Genomic DNA, 21,458 nt, shown 5'->3' on the forward strand with positions numbered 1-21,458 from the left:
TTAGCGACCTCGACTAAGGATTAAGCTGAGAAGAAAGACGTACCCCAGGCACATTATTTTACTCTGTAGTTTCTTGTTTAAGAGTTGAGATACATTTTTACTAACTGGGCAGAGCTAACTGGATTTCAAGTTAGCTTGGGGCTACTGACCTGCATGTGCTACACACCCAGGATCCCGTACAAAATAATGGCCTAAATTTTATCAGTAAGCAGTTATGTATTTAAATAAATATGTTTCATTACTGATCTCATCATCAAATGTTGAGCGAAACCGATGATTGACAATTGTCGAGAATCGCTTATTTATCTCATTTAAGCGTGAAAGCTTCGAGCAGCTTAATATGCCGTTACTGAAATGTTAGTATTCTGCCCCCTGCCCCCCCAAAAAATGTAGTATTTCTGTAGATTTGGCATATTTAAGGCACTTCCCGAAGAAATACCATACGCTTACTCCACCACGGGACGTCATCGGGGTACCTATGGAGTACAAACCAAGCTGGGCGGCCAGTCTCGAGTGAGTGTTAGTGAGGGGTGGACGTGCACTGCGTTGTCTCTGGTTGGATTAAACACATACCAAAAGCCGCAACCATGGGAGTGTGTTGTTACCAGTGTCTGAAGTATATGGTTATGATCTTCAACCTCCTGTATTTGGTGAGTATGATTACGCGCCCGCCGCTGCTTACGATGTGGAAAGAGTCGAACGTTTTTGGTCTTGGCGCGCCTTCCTTCGTGTTTCTGCCTTCCACGCATTGGATGGAACCCTGTTGTCGGGGAGGGGAGGGGCGCGGGCGTCTTCCCCCTGGGGAGCGGGTGGGGGGGACCTCGCTACCGTGTTCTACCTTTACCAACAAAATCGTTGTCGCATTCCGAGCAGTATGTATCATTTGCGATTCTTGGTATGCTGCCATACCGCCCGACCAAGTGGACTGCAGTCGGGTTCCGAATGGTTTCTTCTGACGTTTCGGTGTCGAAGGAATCAAAATTTGGTTTCAATTTTGAATCATTTTTCGAAAGGGGAGGCGTGTGTGCAGGGCGCGGTCTTTATGGTCGTCGACGCTTGCCTAGAGGCGCAAAAACCCTTATGAGTCGAGAGGCACAGATACACTGTGATTCACGTATATATTTATCATAATAATATATACTAGTACTTGTCAACAGGCGTAGAATTATACACTTGATATGCCAGCAGCTAAAGAAGTCAAAGGAAATTATTTAATAGGTCTTTGTTTTTAAACTTCTACACGACATTAAAGGGTAAATTGTTGATTCGTGACAGGTTTTTCACATTCATATACCATCACTTCAGTTGTTTAAAACATTCCTCGCTTTGTACGTGGTTCATATGTTAGTCATTTGGTTCACTTTTAAGCCGAAGCTCCTTCGTGAAATAATCCAACACTAAAAATCTCACGAGTCGCTTTTGTGAAAAAAGCAAATACTATTGTTATAGTAACGTATGCTATGGAGCGTATATATGCATTTCATGTGGACTCGGTGACCTTATTGATATTTAATTAACTACCGCTCTCCTAAGAGCCACATCTACCCCCGTCCTAATCCAAGATTAGTAGAAGGATAAAGCTTATATACCTGTTGCATCGGTAAGGGATTAATAGCGCCGCCATTTCAGGGGTGAGAGATATGAGAGAAACAGTCAGTAAATTTACTAAGGGTTCCTTTCCTTGTCTTGAAAGCCATATTTCTTTTAAGATGTTGGTCAAATAAGATAAAAGGTTCCGCGTAGTTACTGTATTTTTGAAAGGTTGGGCGTGAGGGGACCATGGTGACTTTAATTGGGAGAAACTTACCTTAGCTCGAAGGTTTACAGTTATAAACGTTACCGCAGTCCGTGACCTTTCACCTCCGCCTGACATGTCGTTGACCTTTGCACTTGAATTCGTGCGTCCACAGGCTGTATACACATATATAGTACTACCTAATAAACACCCCTGTTACGGACAAAGAGGATTTTGTATGTTTCCAACCACAACCAGTGTTTAGGCGTAGACTTGATTTTTGAATGGCAATTATAAACTCTAAACTAGGGCTTTTGGCGACGTTCATCATCAAAATTTAGAGAACGGGAACTTTCTCCTCGTTAAAAACTAGGACGTCCGTAGGTATATACAATACACTACCCACTAGCCTACTTGTCCCAGTAAAAAATAACGGAATATTAGTCATTTTTCAGTTGTACTATTTTGCCCTTGCCGTTATGAAGTGTATTATATTTATAATATATAACTTGCTCATTATCTGTAAGCTGTCGTTAAACTCAGATGTAAACATACGTACGTATATGAGTACATGTTGGACCATAGGCCTATAGGGTATGCTGAACTGCAGACCGCATAGTCTTTGGTAGGCAGGATCATGTTTAGCATAGAAGAAATTCCACCATCGTTAACTTATCACTTTCCTTTTATTCATATTTGCTCATCCCCGGGTTTCTTGAATAAAGTAGAAAAAACTTGACTAGTGGCTCGGCCTAACAACCTTTTCGTCTGGGATACATAGCTTATGTATCAGAGGTTTCGATTCTGGGATACATAGCTTATGTATCAGAGGTTTCTCACCATTTTGCGAGGCTATGTAGTGTGAGTGGAACAAACGCATGTATAATAGGCGAATGCTTAACCCTATCGTGAGACGAGTCCCAGATACGTTATCTTAGATTCATTACCCTTCTTTCAAACAAGGAGTGTTCTCAATGGAACTGTATACGAACAAGTTAACTGTTAATGCCACAGTTTTTCCCGTTACGTGTTCGGTTTCCGAATGTTCATGTAGCAGTTTTTAATTTTGTTGTTCATATAGCAGTTTTTAATTTTGTTTATATCTTAAAAATAACTGAATAATGAAGAGTGACACCGTTTTAATAGCTGGCCGATGAGTTCTGAAGTGCCGCACCGTAGCATAATTTTTTTATTTTATTTTATTGCTTATTTTATTTTGTATCCAGGACCTTTTCACCAGTAAATTTGATCAATAGGTCTAATATATTTACGTCCATTATTCATAGCGTAATTCATAGTATTTAGCAACAGTTGCTTTTAGAAGTCACGTTTAATGGTAGTTTTGAAAGTGTTGAAGTTCGACTGAAAACTGGAGGGTAGCCATCGTTTAGTTTGTTATTTCTAAATTATTATTCTCTTCCTCATTTGAAATTGTTATTCGTAGGTTTCAGTCGCGAAGGAGAAAAATATTATTATACATCATTACATTATAAAATAACCTTGGGCGCATAAAAACACTTATCGCAATTAGGTTTACCAGGGAACCCTTATTATTCATCATCCTGCACTTAAGTGGCTATAATACATTTACCTCTTCCGATGAGCGACAATCGCGTGGGTATGAATATGACGTGTGTGTGTGTGTGTGTGTGTATGTGTATGTAGCTCATGGGGTGGATGAAGTAGTACGGGGTTTGTGAGGTAGAGGTGGTGTTTGGGTGGGTGGGGGGGGGACGTTGTGATGATTCTGGGTATTGATCAGAAGGAGTTTGGGATGGGGAGTTTTGTGGGAGAGGGCTGGGGCGGGGGGTACCGTCTCCATCACCAGCTAAGGCAGCTGGTGGAGAGGAGCCATGGTATAGGACACTGCTAGAGATGGACGTAATGGTGCTAACTGCTGCTCTGCCACGGGTGTTGGTTTTTTCCCTTGATATAGAGGAGAGGGCCTGTTTGTTTGTTTGTGAGTTGTGCCTAGAGGTTTCTGATCTTACGGCAAACAGCGTCAGGGTGATAGGCGCATCCGGTGGTTTCAGGCTTTCATGGTATGAAGTTTTATATCTTCTTTTTTTAATTCTTATGACTTTGACTGTTGAAGGACTATAGAGGTTGCATAGTAGCTACTCGAGCCATGTTGGGAGGAAGTTATTGGCACGGGATGAGGAACATTGTAGGCCTACAGTAGTATAAGCTTCGTGTATTATTATTATATTATTAATGGGGGTTAGTTTTCCAGACCTCTGAGTCTCAAGAGCTCTTTCTCGGGCTGGTTCTCAGGGATCAATCCTGAGTCCAAAAAAAAAAAAAAAATTAGACTTTATTTGAGAAACCCGTTCTTTATTTAAAAAAAAAAAAAAATTTATGATTTTATTAATTGATCCCTGCTTTCCGCAAGAATATTTTTCATTTCCGAACTCCGCAGATAAATAGATCTTTCCTGGTCCAATTTGGGCACTCAAACAAGCAAATGCTGTACTGTCATGGGTGTTTGACATCTGTTACATTTCACTGGGTCAGCATGTGGTTGACATCAAGTGACCATGTGAGAATCTTGTGTGTCCTATACGTAGCCTGCTAGGATCACCTCTTTTGCTCTCGTGTAAACGGCCTAGGGTACTGTTACCTTTAGGTGGCCTCTACAGTTCTGTAGGCCTAAATCCAAGGGACAAGGAAAGTCTTCGATTTTTTTTTTTTTTTTTTTTAATATAATTTTAGTCTTCCGTCCGCACTTTTTCTGTCCGCCCTCAGATCTTAAAAACAGCTGAGGCTAGAGGGCAGCATATTGGTACGTTGATCACCTACCCTCCAGTCATCAAACACAGCAAATTGCAGCCCTCTAGCCTAAGTAATTTTTATTTTAAGGTGAGCCTCAATCGTGCCTCTGGCAACGACATTTATATGCCAGGCCACCACCGGGCAGTGGGTAAAATTTCATGGGCCGATATTCTTAGCATACCGAGACCGGCGAAAAATTGATATATTTTCGGTGGCGTGGATTGTACGCTGTACAGAAAACTCGTTTCTTAGGTGCATGTTTTACTTATTGATATTAGGTCTTGAAAAAGATGATTCCCAAGTAGTTTAAGTCGGCTGCGCTCCCTGAACACCTACATAGTATATATATCCTTGATATTAATCACTCGTGACTGCAGATTCAATCGGTGAATTTATATAAAATGTCCATCCCACTGACACAGCAGTTGCCAACAGCAGATTTACAGTAGGCGGTGTTCTGATCACTATTTTTGTAGCTTTTACTGGTATTAAGAATCTAAGGAAAACGCTTTTTAAAAGTAACGTTGACTTAGAAGCTGTAGTACAAGGCCAATATGCCAGTTAAGGTTTACCTTATTTGCCGGCTGTTAAATGAAGAGTTGGTTTAGATTCATTGTACTTAAGCTGGCTGTTTAATATACTTAGAAGCAGCAGTGTAAGTTTGATTAATTAACCCAGCAAGCTGCTTGCATGCGTATCTCAGACAGCAATCGAGTTTCTTCTTGTGTTGGGATCTGTAATGCAATACCGTTAACTTACTTGGCGCCGTCCCATATTCAGATTCTGTTATGAATATCAAGGTTTGCCATTTTTAGTCCTACAGTATAATATACGTATACTTATTATTTTTATTCATACAGTATATTATACGTATACTTCGAAATATTCACGTGTTCCCATGAGTTGGCGGGTGTAGGCAGACTTGGGGAAATGCCTGTGTTTTTTATTAACTACTATTAGACTAATGCATCTACTGAAGAGCAAAACATAACGCTGTCATTCCTTATGTGCAGCATTGCTTAAACCTTTTCTTTGCACCTTGTTTAGACCACGGCGCACTTTTTTTTTTCTCTCGATCTTACCGATGTTGTGTTTTCATTCTATTCGAAAAATACGCTATCTATCTTTTATCCGAGATTGGCATCTTTGTCTCCGTTACAAATTCCACATATTTGATTTCTGGCAGCATATCGCCGTCACAGAGGCGTCTCATTCCATATTCCAAGATCGCCGAACTGCTGACCGATTCGAACAGTTCAGTTCAGATACCGGTACTTTCTTCTCCCAACTCCTCCCCGGCACGTTCGAAAATATACCGCATGCTGCACTATCGTTTCATTGCACGTATTCGTGCAAGTGATGTGTGTAGACGTGCGATCATTTTTAAGTGATAGGAGCAAACAGCCTGTTCTATTTTTAACATGATCGCCAACCGTGTTTCTTCTACGAACTGCTATCAAATCTCGAAGTTGCCACAGCCCAGCACGCCATTCCCAGATTATAGGAATCGATCGTCGTTATTTGGCATCGTTCTGTCTTGCCGGGCTTTTTTCTTTTGGAATCGCGTGGCATCGATTTGTATGGAAGGTGAGAGTGGTTATGTGAGGTGCCTACCACGTCACGTAACCTAGATATATATATGTACTTTTTCTTCACTTGATTTTTTATTGCGGTGCTTTGCATGTGCCTGTCATTATAGTTTGAAGAACAGTTCCACCGTCGCAATTTCTAAACAGAATAATGGAGAAATCTCTAAATACACTATATAATCGTCTCGCTTGCTCGGAGAGTAAGCATACAAACTACTTTGTTTTTTGGGTGGGTGGGTAGAAAAGGTCTAAAAAAGGTATGAAAAAGACAGTTTCGCGTCGAGTTAAAGATATATAAAGGAATTTTATCATGGGATATTTATGATTTATTAGAATGCAAATGTAAAAAAATGAAATCTGTGCATATTAAACAGGGAAGATAAAGTATTTGATGTACGGAATTTGGAGGCTATATTTCTGTTCAGTTATTTGGTGTTTCCACTTTTAACTGAGAATATATGAACGTGTTTCATTTGTGTCCTTTTTATTTGATCCTTGTTGTTAGTATAAGTAGTACGAATTATGAGTAATAATTACGAGGACCACTTCACGTTAAGTTAGGAATATAATGTTTACAACCTAATCCTGAGGGGAAAATCTTGCACGCGTTCCGAGTAACTGGAGGTCGGTTACGCATTGTTTATAGTGTTAGAATGGTGAAGGTGGGCTTAATTGTGTAGATTCTGCACTGCGCCCATTAACTCATTGGTAATGGTTAGCATATTGGTAGTTTAACAGGAGAGAGTTGTACTGGAATACTGGTAATAACATCATTGTCGAAAACTGAAGTTTAACGTCAGTCAGAATAAGAGTTTAATTATTTAACATACCAGGTTTTGAACATCGTTTGAGCTGTTTGGAAACACCTGTCTGTACTAGAGTTTTTGGAAGTGACCCTTTCCTATTTTTTTTCTTTTTTTGCTACGGGCTTAACCTCCAACAACAACAAGGTATATACATTTCGGTTGTTGGGCTTGTGCGTTTTGTGATGTATCGGTTTTGGTTTGTCGTGTCCCCAGGAGAATGTTGTGCCTTCGTTTTCTTGCGGCCTCTCTCTTTGGACATATTTGGCGATGTAAACATTCAAAATACGGAACCGTCCATGACGTCCTGGCAAGACGCGCGCAAATTTAATGAAGATTTTATGATCAGAATTTGTTGTATTTTGTTTCTGTATTGATAGCAATTGTGGCTATTTGTAAACTCAATTGTGGAGGTCGCATTTTTTTTTCATTCCTCATCGTTTTTTTCAGTTGTATTGTAAACTCGACTGCATGATTCTTCGGTCTTCACCACATCAGAAGGGAAACAAGGAAAAGTTTCCATGCTATTTGGAATGGTTTTATTTTTAACGGCAACTTAATAGCCACATCTTCCAACGGGGAGGTTACTTGTTTGGCTTGTAGCCAAGGAAGGTTGTAGGTAGCCAGAGTTGTAGCCAAAGGTCCAACATCTCCAGCTAAAGAAGGTTGTAGCCGAATTTGTAGCCAAAGGTCCAACCACTCTGGACCTTGGTTGTAGCAACATAAGGCTCCTTGTGTCTTCTGTTGCCTATGGAGGGCAATTCCTATCGGCCTTGAGCAGCCTACCCGAAAACAGGTTCCGTGTGGAGTAGGCGGTCAAGTTGCCACCTTTTTCATTATAGCTTGAGACCCACCGGGGGACGGGAGGGGGTCGTTAAGCTTCAAAGATAAGGAAGAGGAAGAGGAGGAGGTGGTGAAAGTTCTCTCTCTCTCTCTCTCTCTCTCTCTCCTCTCTCTCTCTCAGACATCCTCAACTGGGTCAGATGCGTCTCGCGAAATGTGGTCGAACCCGTTTCGGTAGATTCAAGTTATCATAGTTGTCTCGCTGACACACATACATTGTCTCAGGTGTATTAGGGAGAATGAATGCTGTATTTGAACTTTGTATGTAAGCATGAATAATATATATATATATATGTATATATATATATATATATATATATATATATATATATATATATTTATATATTTATGTATATTTTTGTTAATATTCAGAAGATGACCCGCTATTCACATGAACCAAGCCTACCTCAGGGGCCACTGAAAGGAAATTCAAGTTTCCAAATAGTTTTATGGTTGATTTGCATTAGGGTAGTAATGTACTGTTATATATATATATATTATATAGATTATATATATATCTATATATATATTATATATATAATATATATACTATTTATTATATATACATACATACATATACATATACACGAATACCACAGGCAAATGATAGGCAGAAGTCCAAGCGCTTTCGTCTTTATTAAGACATCGTTCCTTGGCGATGTCCTTATCTTAATGAAGACGAGAGCGCTTCGATTTTCGCCTATCATTTTCATGTGTACATACATACATACATACATATACACTCTGTGTTGTGGCCGATTAGCGCAAGCTATCGACCTTTCCGTAATTTCCATTCACTATCAGTCCTGACGCAATCTGTGCCTCGAGAACGATCGAAAACGAATGTCGAAAACTTGGACACTTGTGAAAGCAATCCGCTCGATGCCACACTCGACACGATACCGTTTACCAACGACTAGTAGTAGTAGTAGTAGTCAGTGGTTAGTATTGGATTTCATGACACCAACCGAGAAGGGTACGAGATGTTATATAGTAGGTATCTGATTGTGGCTAAGTTTTTGTTTCTATTTCTCTCTCTCTCTCTTACAGGATTGTTAGGTATCTGATTGTGGTTTGGCAAGTTTTTATCACTTATAAGATTGTGAGGTATCTCTTGATTGTGATATGTACTTTTTTTTTCCTCCTCTTATAAGATCGTTAGGGATCTGATTTTGGTTCGCAAAGTTTGATTTTTTCCTCTCGTAAGATCAGTAGGTATATCTGAATTTCATTAGAGAAATTTTTTTTCTCGTGGTGATAAGATCGCTAGGTATCTATAATTGTGGATTGTGATTTATGTGTGTTCCCATAAGATCATTCTCTCTCTCTCTCTCTCTCCTCTCTCTCTCTCTCTCTCTGAGTTATTTCTGGAATATACATCTTGGTAAAGCGATCGCATTGCGTGCGTGTGATCAATTTTCCGTCAAGTACATTCGCGCGTGTCATATTTTTTCTGTCTGCCTGAGAGAGTTTACTGGTGCAGTGAAGATGAATGAAGACTCAATCTCCGGCCTGTTTCGTCATGTTTAGTCACTGCGACGTCACACCCCGTGGTTTGTTGTTCTCATGCTTGTCATTATATTTCGCGGTCTCTGGAAGAGCGGAGAGCGAACGTTTCGGTGTACGATGTCGTGAGTCAGTGTCACAGCCCCTTCTCTCTTCTGTCGGCCTTTCCTCGAGAGCTTAATCGCAGTGAGAGGCTGCGAGTGTCGATCGATATTGTAATAACCACTTAGGGGTGGTCATCTCCCTGTCGCCTTCTCTGCGAGATGCGCGCTGCTGCTGCTTCCTTATTCTCTCGCTTTTTTGTTTACCACTTCTTTCCTCCCTTCCCCCTTCCCTCCCTCCCTTCCCCCTCCTCCACACAACCCGTTTTTAGGAACCTCTGTAGGGTCTCACTTTCTTTTGTAGTGCAGGTTTAATCTATTGGTTTTCAACAAACGCCAGCATCGTTTTTCAAAAGAACCAGGAAAAGCAGCTGGCAGTTCCAGCCCTCTTCCTCCTTGTCGGTCGGCCACCGGTGTCTTAGGAGATGACGTTTCAGGTCATGGTAACCTCCAAGTCTTTCAGGATTTGCAAGATATTATTATGTTGCCTTTGATACCTGTCGGTCCCTATGTCTGCCCCTTTTCCTATACTGTCGTCATTGTCCCTTTTCCTAGACTGTCGTGACTTAGGGTTACGCCCTTTCCCCTCAGCCTTTTCATCAGTGATCTCCTCGAAGTTACAACTTTCTCTCTACCCTTCGTATGTAGATTACTACTCTACTTCCCGCAATCGTTCTTTTTTTTATCTCGGCCCTCCTCGGAATGTTGTTCTCACTTCGACCTGATCTGGCTCGAGAGCTTTGTTGCGGGACTGCGCTGTATCTCTGAATGGGGCAGACGAACCCTGGTTTCTTATAATGGGACCTTCCAGGCTTCCGGTGAAGGCCAGAATGATGTTCGAGCTGTGCGTTTTGACCCGTCAAGTTGTGGAGACCTGTTTTAGATTATACAGCCAAATAACCGACCTGGTTACAAGAGATGAGGCTGATTGAGCGTTTGAAGACTTTCGAAATGAAGCTTAAAACCTTTTTTCTTGATATCAAACATTGATTGCAGTATGATCAAATACATCTGGTGGAATAAACTGTTACTTTGGAATTGGTGCGGGACCTGGATAAGCCGTCATCAAGTAACAAGTATCAGTATTCTGGTGCGCAGGAATAAATGACCACGTGCGGTGCACTGTAGGCATTACTTAAGATTCTTTGCAGCGTGCCTCCGGCCCGTAGCTGCAACCACTTCTATTCCTTTACTGTACCTCCTTTCATATTCTCTTCCTTTCATCTTACTGTTTCCACCCTCTCCTTACACTTGATTCATAGAGCAACTGCTTTGAGGTTTTCCTCCTGTTACACATTTCAAACCTTTTACTGGCAATTTCCATTTCAGCGCTGAATGGCCTCATAGGTCCCAGCGCTTGGCCTTTGGTCGAAGTCCTATACTCAACTCAACCCAACCCAACTTAGGAATGTATGGTAGCATGTTTTGTGGGGATCACGTAATGAATATCTTTTTCTTAATAGACTAGGTGAGCTCCTTCTCATTACTGACTGACATTAGGTGTTTCTTCAAATAAGGAACACCTTTGTTTTTAAGGTGATATTGTGGGCAATGCTCTCTCTCACTCTCTCTCTCTTCATTGCTCACGTTTGGCTTCACTACCCCACAGATTGCGTATGGAAGTTAGAAACTCGAGGGTCAACCAGTCTTTTCAGCTCCTATCATATCATTCACTTGGTGTTTTTTTCCTAGTAATTTTTTTATATAGTGGCCTGGGGTTCAGTAACCCATTGAATGGAACGAGAGAGATTTATTTGTGCTCTCTCTCTCTCTCTCTCTCTCTCTCTCTCTCTCTCTCTCTCTCTCTCTCTCTCTCTCTCTCTCTCATAACTTGTTTGGTAAGTTTGTGCGCTCTTGAATTGTTGCAGGCACTTCATTATTAAACCACAAATATCGTTTAAAAAGTGGAATTCACTCGGACTGTCGTCAATCATTTTTATGACGTAGCCTCTTGACCTGTCGCCAAAAAAAAAAGAGAAGAAAAAAATACCCATATATATTCTTAACTAATTGTAGACTACTTTTTTTCACGTCGAACCTTTCCATCAACCTTTTCATTTTTCCTTCTACGTCATAGACGAATCTTCAGAGTGCCAAGATTATGAGACTGAGAGGGGGGGCGGGAGTCTGGGTATTGGAGGGGGCGTGGCTGTGGTGGCAGTCGACTGTTTGACATGGAGCTGAGGAGGGGAGGAGGAAGAAGATGCTTTGGGAGGGAAAATACAGGGTGTGGGGTGAGGGGACCTCAGGAGGGGAGGGCTGACTTAGATATGGGTAGTTCAGGTTTATCGAGAGAGAGAGAGAGAGAGAGAGAGAGAGAGCCGAGGGAATGGTGCCAAGTTCGTAAACACGCATAAGATGGATGTCCCTGACTTTATGGCCAGGGATGGAGGGACGGGCCGTTATATGGGCAAAGGATGTTACCAGTGAGCAGCGATCTGCGCCGTTCTCAGTATATCCCCCCGGGGGCGGGGGGGAGGTGGAAGCTGCGAGATGGAGGAGAAAGATTTGCTGGGAATTCGGTGGAAAGAGTCGAATTGAAGAGGCTGAGTTTTAAAGGAGAAGGTTCTTCTTCTTAGCCAGATTTATATTTTTAAAAATTTATAATTAAAAAATTAAATTTTTTTATATTTATTATAATATATATATATATAATATTAAAATTAAAATTAAATATAATATATATATTTAAATTATAATTAATTATAATAAATTGATTTTTATATCTATATATATATATATATTATATATATGTAGAATATATATATATATATATGTGTGTGTGTGTATTCCATGCGGAGAGTAGTCTGCACACTTAATTCAAAGACCTTGTGATGATATACACAATGGGGGGCCATAAAGTTCTTGAAGGCTCCTAAAGTTGTCCCCGATTGTTTGAAAGGTCTGTTTTTCCTTTATCTGAACTGTCAAAATGCATATTTGACTGGTAAAGTTTACATAGTCCTTAGAGGCGCTTCGTCTCAAATGATCTCAATGAAAAATTATATTTTTTATTGAGATCATTTGAGACGAATCGCCTCTAAGGACTATATAAAGCTTACCAGTCAGATAGGCATTTTATTGTTCAGATAACGGGAAAAGCGGACCTTTCAAACAATTAGGGACGACTCTAGGAGGCTTCAAGAACTTTATTATGTGCCTCCCCCCTTTGTGTATATTATCACAAGGTCTTTGAAATGTGTGTGCAGACTACTCTGCATGGAATATATATACATGCGGCTGCCAGTTGACTATTATCTCTAATGGAATAATGGTGTCAGTTGTAAGAAAAAACAAAAATTCCCACACATTTAGGACACAAAGAGAGTAAACATTCCTTCAGTGTCAAGGAATTTCCATCTTATTCAGTCGCGCAAGTTGCACGGAGGATAATGCATTGAATCTACCCATTACTTATCGGATATCCTTGCGAATAAGAAAACATGGAGGCAGCTTTGCTCTCCCCCCTCTCTCTCTCTCTCGCTCTCTCGCTGCTCTCTCGCTTCTCTCGTGTTCTCGCGTCTTAATATCGTCTGGAGCCCGGATCTTCAGCCACCCCAATATTTTCCACCTTCGAGGCGGGTGTGTAGTTTTTCATCCTATGTGTGTGTGTAGTCTAAAGGTTTATGTATATTTTTGTTTAGCTGAGTGTAAATGCCAAGTAATACTTTTCGGGTATGACATTTTTTTGTGTGTGTGAGTGCGTTAAATCAAATATATAAATATTGAGGACGTCATTGTTTGTTTTTGTTCTTATTTATCTGACAGTAAGTCCCAGAGTCTTAAACCAAGTTTTATGTCGTAGAACAGTCTCTCTTCCCCCACCCCCCACCTCTACCCCTTCTTCCTTCTACTCAGTTGTTCATGAGGAGGCTACTGGAAATGAAAGGAGATGAAGGAATCGAGTTGGGTGTGTGTGTGTGTTTGTGTTGGAATGGTGGTTGGGCTAGATGGGGGGGGGGGGGGGAGAGAATGTTGTGGGGAGAGTCGGGCGGGGGTGGTGAGAGCTATTGATTTCTAGGAGGGCCGAGACTGTAAGGCTCCATCCATAGATATATATATTGTCTTATTACCCATAGATTTATTTGACTTCTCTCAGTTTACTGGAACGAGAGGAAGAGGAATCGCGTGCCAAACTCATCAACAACGCATCTCGCTGCTTAGTATATATTAGCCCAGTTTCCTCAGTTTTTTAAAAATTAATTTTTTATAATTTTGTTTTAAGTATGCAAGTAGAATACACCCAAGGTTTGAGTGCCCTTTGAATGAACTGCGATGCTGATAACCCACCTGTTCTTATCTTAGCTGCTTTGCCGTATCTCATCTTATTCTCAAATCGTTTTATCTGGTAGCACCCATATATATTTTATATATATATAATATATTATATATATATATATATTATAATATATATATATATATATATATATATAGCAAAGCTCACTAAAACCTTTTCCTTTTGCCCCAGGAGGAATTTGTTCTTCTCACATTAGGGCGTGGTATATATGATTCTAAGTTCCAGCAGTAACCATCTAGGCCACAATATGCCTCGATTCCAGTCTGAGCGTTACTTCGTATATCAATATATTGGATGTTTTTTTTGTGTGTGTGTGTTTGCTCACCATTACTGCAATCTCTCTCTCTCTCTCTCTCTCTCTTCTCCTCTCTCTCTCTCTCTCTCTCTCGTCTCTCTCTCTCTCTCTCTCCTCTCTCTCTCTCTCTCTCTCTCTCTCCAGTTTACAAAAAAAGGTCCAAGAGAAGAGCCGGGGAATTATAGACCAGTCACTACTTAGATTTCCAAAAGGCCTTTGACAAAGTCCTACACAAGAAACTGATGACAAAAGTTAGAGCTTTAGGAATTTAGGAGAAACAGCAGACTGGGTCGAAGACTGGCTAACTTTATAGAACACAGAGAGTCGTAATAAATAGTAAAGAATCGGAATAGGCAGATGTAACAAGCGGAGTTCCCCAGGGTTCTGTCCTTGGCCCTCTCTTGTTTTTTATTTACATCAATGACATGATTTATGCTTAACGAGCAGGATAGCCAAATTTGCAGATGACACCAAAGTAGGTGTAAATGCAGCAGACCCAGGTGCAGTGGAAAGTTTTAAGAAATGATCTGATGAAAATAGGAGTGGTAAAAAAAAATGGCAAATGCCTTTTAACGTAGAAAAGTGTAAAGTGTTACAAATAGGAACAAATAACCCCCCATGTCAGCTACATGCTGCTTGGGAATGACATAAATAGTGTAGAACAAGAGGAGGACCTTGGAGTCATTATTACGAAGGACTTAAAATCCACAAAACAGTGCATAAAAGCTGAAAAGAAGGAACAGAAACTAGTAAAGTTACATAAAGAGGCAGTTCAAATACAGAAATAAGGAAACGGTGCTGCAGCTCTACACATTAATAGTTAGACCCCATCTTGAATATGCAGTACAGTTTTGGTCACCAACACTAAGAAAAGACATAAATACGTGGATTAGGAGTACAAGCAAGAGCCACAAAGTTAATTCCATCCATCAGGCAAATAGGTTACCGATAGAGAGCCTGAACATGTATGGCTTAGAAACACGAGGTTGGGAGGACAACTAATAGAAACATTTAGAATACTGAAAAGCATAACAAAAGTAGACAGTAACCTATTTACATTAAACGAAAACAGGCAAGAAATAATGGATGGAAACTAGAACTGAAGAGATACAACACATCCCATTGTGGGAACTTCTTTACATACAAGATATGTGACACGTGGAATAAACTGCCACCAGAAGTTGTAAACAGCAACAGTGTGGAAGAGTTGAAAAGAAAGCTAGACAAAATCATTAGGACACTGTGAATGCACAGTAAAACCTGTTCCCACAGAAAAGTGAGCACACGATGTCTCCTCTTAGGATGGACTAACAAGTCTTTGAGATATCCTAAATCTTGTAACTCTCTCTCTCTCTCTCTCTCTCTGAGGCGGGCATATCACCTTCGCGGGGTCTTTAAGCGTGCCCATTCTACCCCCTGACCTCTCTTCATCTCCGCGCAGAGAACCGATGCAAAGGTAGGTATCAAGTTACCCAGCCTGTCTTCCCTCGCCGCCTTCTGTAAATCGTCATTCTTAATATTCATAATGTAAGGTCACACTGTCGATGGCTCAGGAACTGTCTTCGTATTATCATAGTACATCTCAGGACATGCGTTACCTCATGCTCGCGTGATTGCATTTCGGTTTTCGTTGGTTGTTGTGTGTGGGCGGTCTTGGTGTTTCCTTTCTCTCGTCCCTTCGAGAATATCATGCGATCCTTTGGAGTGAAGAGTTTTCCTATCAGGTGAATCTAGCTGTACCCTGGTGTTGACAATTATTATTATTATTATTATTATTATTATTATTATTATTATTATTATTATTATTATTATTATTATTATTATTCCTGCTGTTTGTTCCAGTTGCAGAAAAATGTTAATGAACTGGTTTTAATTTTTCCGTTGCCTCGATAACGGACATTCGTCGTATATATACTTGTTTCCAGGCGCGTCCTCAATTTCCATTTACGATGCAACAGAAAGTAGGTACAAGTTTTGATTGTCATCATTATTTGGACAGGATTGTATTTGCAGGAAGGATTGGATTTAGACTAGTTTTTTTCTAATGTGTGGATTGCATTCGAAGTGATTTGCATATATTGCAAGGCTCCGTAGGGGGTTTGCACCATCAGTGCACCTCATGCTGTGCACTGTAGGCATTATTAAGGTTCTGTGCAGCGTCCCTTCGGCCCCTAGCTGCAACCGCTTTCGTTCCAAGTACTACTTTACCTCTACATCTTTCATATTCGCTTTCTAACATCTTACTTTCCACCCTTTCCTAACTAGATTTATATACAGTGCAACTGCGATTTTTTTTTTTTATATTAACCGTTCAAACTTCTGTGCTGTCAATATCAGCGCTGAAAGACCTCATAGTTCCCATCGCTTGGCCTTTGGCCTAAAATTTATTTTCTGTTCTGTATTGAAAGTCAACACCGATTTTGGGTAGGTGACCGCGTCACCTCTAAATAGGCCTTTTATTTACGAAACGACGATTACAAGTTATATTCTCTTTCCTTCATTGCCAGCTGCATCATACCCTCCTGGCATCAGAGAGGTAGTCCTTGTAGCCAGTTATACCCTTTTATGCTGTGCGCATTACAGCCGTAATGGGCATATCCTGTTTATTTTCCCCTCTCCTCTATCATGCTGTACTAGAGACAAAAGCTCTCTCTCTCTCTCTCTCTCTCTCTCTCGTCCACATCTCTGTGCTGCTCGCTTGTTTCTTTTCGTGTTATCTTTCAGGATATTTGGATGCCTCTTGTTCTATGAATTACTTCTGGTTTTGTTTAAATTCCTTGGCGTAAGTTATGTTAGCGCCAATTACTCCCATTCACCAAGAAAAGTATCTCTCTCTCTCTCTCTCTCTCTCTCTCTCTCGTCTCTCCTCATCTCTCTCTCTCTCTCTCTCTTTGAAGTAAGAGCGGTCTGTCTGTTTCTCTCTCTCTCTCTCTCTCTCTCTCTCTCTCTCTCTCTCTCTCTCTCTCTCTCTCTCTTTGAAGTAAGAACGTCTCTCTCTCTCTCTCTCTCTCTCTCTCTCTCTCTCTCTCTTTGAAGTAAGAGCGGCCTCTCTCTCTCTCTCTCTCTTTGAAGTAAGAACGTCTCTCTCTCTCTCTCTCTCTCTCTCTCTCTCTCTCTCTCTCTCTCTCTCTCTCTCTCTCTCTCTCTCTCTCTCTGAAGTAAGAGCGGCTGTCTGTTAAGATCTGTAGTACTTAGAGAAAATGTTTGATAAGGAATAGAAAATGTTTCATTAAGAAAAAAGGAAGTGTTTCATATGAAATAAGAAATGTTCAAGATATAAAAAAAGATGTTTCATTAGAAATTTGATGCTAGGGGACTTGAGGTGCCCATTCGTTTTGCTTGTGTTCTAACATTCAAGATCCGAGATTTGAGAATGTGGCTGGTTAGCTCAAACGCCGATCTTCAAGCAAAAAGATTAATGTACTATAATTCACCGAAAATCTTTCGAAGGTTCGACGGCTACCACTACAGTAGATTCACAGAGGCAGGGTGTATGCTCCACCTCTCTTGAAGGATACTTTTGAAAGCCGTATGCCTCAGGAGAGAGGGAGGGAACATACATCCTGCCTATGTGAACTCTAGAGAGACTTGAGTGTTCCCTTACCTTACCTTACAGACCTTACAGTTCGTTCGGGTTGCCCCAGGTCCCTCAGTGTGAGGCGCCTCTAATGTCTACCAGAGAGTTGCTAGTGCATCTTCCGGTATATTTTGCATCTTCCAATCTTGGATGGTCTGGGATGCAGTTTAGATATTTGTCGAGCTTATTCTTAAACACATCTACGCTCACTCCTGATATATTCCTCAGATGAGCTGGCAACGCATTGAATATGACGCTGCATTATCGATGCTGGTGCGTAGTGGATTAATGTTCTGTGTGCTTTTCCTTATTTTTCCTGGTATAGTTTTGGGCACTATTAATCTACCTCTGCTTGCTCTTTCTGATATTTTTAGTTCCATGATATTTTCTGTTATTCCTTCTATCTGTTTCCATGCCTGAATTATCATGTAGCGTTCTCTTCTCCTTTCTAGACTATATAATTTTAAGGATTGTAGTCTTTCCCAGTAGTCTAGGTCCTTAACTTCTTCTATTCTAGCTGTAAAGGACCTTTGTACACTCTCTATTTGTGCAATATCCTTTTGATAGTGTGGGTACCATATCATATTGCAATATTCAAGTGGGACTACGAACATATGTTTTATAAAGCATAATCATGTGTTCAGCTTTTCTTGTTTTTGAAGTGCCGTAACAACATTCCCATTTTTGCTTTACATTTTGCAACAGAATGGCTATTTGATCATTGCATAACATGTTCCTATTCATCATCACACCAAGGTCTTTAACTGCTTCCTTATTTGTGATTGTCTCATTATTAGGTCCCCTATAGCATATAGCTTTCCTTCTCTGTCTCCATAATTTATTGATTCAAATTTATCAGAGTTAAATACCATCCATATTTACCTCTGCCCAATCATATACTTTGTTAAGGTCTCTTTTGTAGAGCGTTTCCTATCTTCATCACAAAAGTAATTTCTCTACTTATTCTTGTGTCATCAGCGAAACTACTCACTATCGAATCCTTAACATTACTGTCTATGTTCTTCAATCATAATAACAAACAATATTGCAGCTAGCACCGTACCCTTGTGGCACACCGGATATTACCTTGGTTTCATCCGATTTCTCATCGTTTGCAATAACTATCTGTTTTCTGTGTGTAAAAATTCTTTTAACCATCTTCCTACTTTATCTACGATATTGTGTTTTCTAATTTTCTTTGCTAATATATTATGGTCTACTTTGTCAAAAGCTTTTGCAAAGTCTAGATAAACCACATCTGTTTCATTTCCGCTTTTCATATTTTTGAATATGTTCTCACGGTGGACTAACAGTTGGGTTTGTGTACTTTTTCCGGGTACGAAACCGTGTGTCCTATATTAAACAAATTATTTTTTATTAATGTTTCATAATGTTTTTCTTCATTACCCTTTCATACACTTTCATAATATGTGATGTTAGACTCACAGGCCTATAATTACTTGCCTCTAGTCTTGATCCACTTTTGAAAGTAGGGGTGATATATGCTAATTTGTGCTCATCATAAATCTTGCCTGTATCTACACTTTGTCTTAATAATATTGCAAGTGGCTTTGCGATAGAATGAACTACTTTCTTTAACAAAATAGCAGGGACTCCATCCGGCCCTGCAGCAGCTCCATTTTTAATTTCATTAATTGCCTGCACAATATCAGCTTCATTAATTTCTATGTCAGCTAAATATTCACTATTTTCGTCCCTTACCTCTATATCATTATCTTCATTATCTATTCTAGGGGTGAATTCTCTCTTTTTATATCGTTCTGCCAGTATGTTGCAAATTTCCTTTTTTTCATTCGTTAATCTTCCCTTCCAATTCTCAGAGGGCCTATTTCTATTCTTCTTTTATTCATCTTCTTCGCATATGAGTATAATAGTTTGGGGTTTTGCTTGATATTTAATAGGGTTTTTTCTTCCAAGTCCCGTTTTTCATTTTCTTTTGATTGTATAATCTTTTGTTCTGCATTTTCTATCTTACTTTTTAGTTCTATAACTTTCCATGCATTTTTTTCTTTTGCAAGACCTTTTTTCCACTTTCTGATTTTCTGGAACAAGATCCTTCTGTCTCTTGGTATGCATGAATGATGTTTACTTTTCTTCTTCGGTATATATTTATCCACTATTTTCTCCATATTTTATATAATATCTCCGTATTTACCCTTATGTCATCACTTACGAAAATGTTATCCCAATCTTTGTTTAATTCTTCATTAATTTCTGACCATTTTATATTTTTACTGTAGAAGTTGTATTTTCCATATCCTTCCCACTTTTTCATTTCTAGCTTATCTCTATTTTCACTTGCTTTGGAATGAACTGTTATCTCTATGACATTATGATCTGAAATACTCGCATTATAAACTACTATTTCTTTAACATAATTAATCTCGTTCACAAATACTAGGTCTAAAGTATTTTCCTTTCTTGTTGGCAGGTGATTTATTTGTTGAATGTTGTATTCTAGTAGCATATCTAATAGCTTTTCAAATTGCCTCTTATCTTCTGCACTACTATTACTCTCTTTTTTTATATGTATAAGTACAACCACAGTCTCCTATTCGTTCTTTCCATTCTACGAAAGGAAAGTTGAAGTCACCAATAGGAGAATAGTCCAGTCCTTGTGATTTCTACATATATCATCCAATTTTTCAATTATTAAGTCAAACTCTTTAGTATTAGGAGGTCTATATTTACTATGTTCATTAATTTTTCAGATTCAAATTCTACCGCTATTAGTTCACATTCTGAGTTACTATATTTCTCATATATTTTTCCTTGTTTTTTGTCTTTCCCATATTTTGCGGTTCCCCCTTGATTCCTATTTTTTTTCTATCTGATCTATAAGTTTGGAACCCTTTTATTTGATCATCATTCCCAGTCTCTTGGGAATACCAGGTTTTCACTTATATTCATTATATCTATTTTCTTTTCATTTTGGGTTAGTTCTTCTAAGTACTCTATTTTTCTTTTTGTTTGAGTTACTCGTAACTAAACCCTGCGCATTCATCACTATGATGGTTTGCGTGTTTTCTCCTTCATTTAATATTGGTAGTAATAAGGATTTTCCCATGTCTCTTTCCTGTTCTGGTATGTTGTTCTTTTTTTCATTTCCAGAAATTCTGACATTAAAAAATCCATCTTTTCCATAATATTTCATCTTCCTTCATCATAATTATTCATTTTGTGTCTGAATCTGCAATTTTCTCCGTCGTTTCTGCAATATCCAGTCGTGTGATTGGTTTATCAACAGCCAATCAGGGGCGTCGTAAGAGACTGGCCTAGACATCAGATGCACGCTTGATGTGAATCGACTTTATAGCTTTCGAAAACCCTTGAGGGGAACACGATTGTGAGGTGACTTGGATATCTGTCGGTTCCGGTGTGTGACGAACATCGGCTCTATCCGAAGTCTGTCGTGGTATAGGCCATCCTGCTGAACGACTTCATGACGTGACGTCATTTCCCGTAGGATTTTCCCAAATGCGCAGTTGAAATCCTGACACTTCTTTCTTTATTCTGTGACTCAACATTTCCTGTAGATCACACACACCCAATAGATAGAAGTGCTTATAGACGAATCTCGCAAAAAGTAAGTAAGTGAAGTTTCGTTTTGTTTTGTATGGTGCTTTTACGTTGCATGGAACCAATGGTTATTCAGCAACGGGACCAACGGCTTGACGTGACTTCCGAACCACGTCGAGATTGAACTTCTATCACCAGAAATACACATCTCTCACTCCTCAATGGAATGGCCGAGAATCGAACCCGCGGCCACCGAGATGGGACGCCATCACCATACCAACCACGCCACTGAGGCGATCAAGCGACGTTTTGTCCTACACCAAGTGGGATTCCCTCAGGTTTCCTTCCGCGGCTGTTGCATATTAAGTCTGTGATACCTACAATCCCTTCCTGAGCTGGA

General features: G+C 39.8%; 1 protein-coding gene across 1 annotated transcript in view; it reads left to right on the top strand.

Moving 5' to 3' along the window:
- Positions 1-491: 491 nt before the first annotated feature.
- LOC135222017 (tetraspanin-1-like) overlaps positions 492-21,458 on the top strand; it is a 151,893-nt gene continuing 130,926 nt past the window's right edge. The window contains exon 1 of the mRNA XM_064260143.1: positions 492-650. Within this exon, the coding sequence (XP_064116213.1) occupies positions 588-650 (63 nt within the window). The 5' untranslated portion in view covers positions 492-587. The remainder of the gene's footprint in view (positions 651-21,458) is intronic.

The sequence above is a fragment of the Macrobrachium nipponense genome, chromosome 3 (genome assembly GCF_015104395.2).
Source record: "Macrobrachium nipponense isolate FS-2020 chromosome 3, ASM1510439v2, whole genome shotgun sequence".
NCBI lineage: Eukaryota > Metazoa > Arthropoda > Malacostraca > Decapoda > Palaemonidae > Macrobrachium > Macrobrachium nipponense.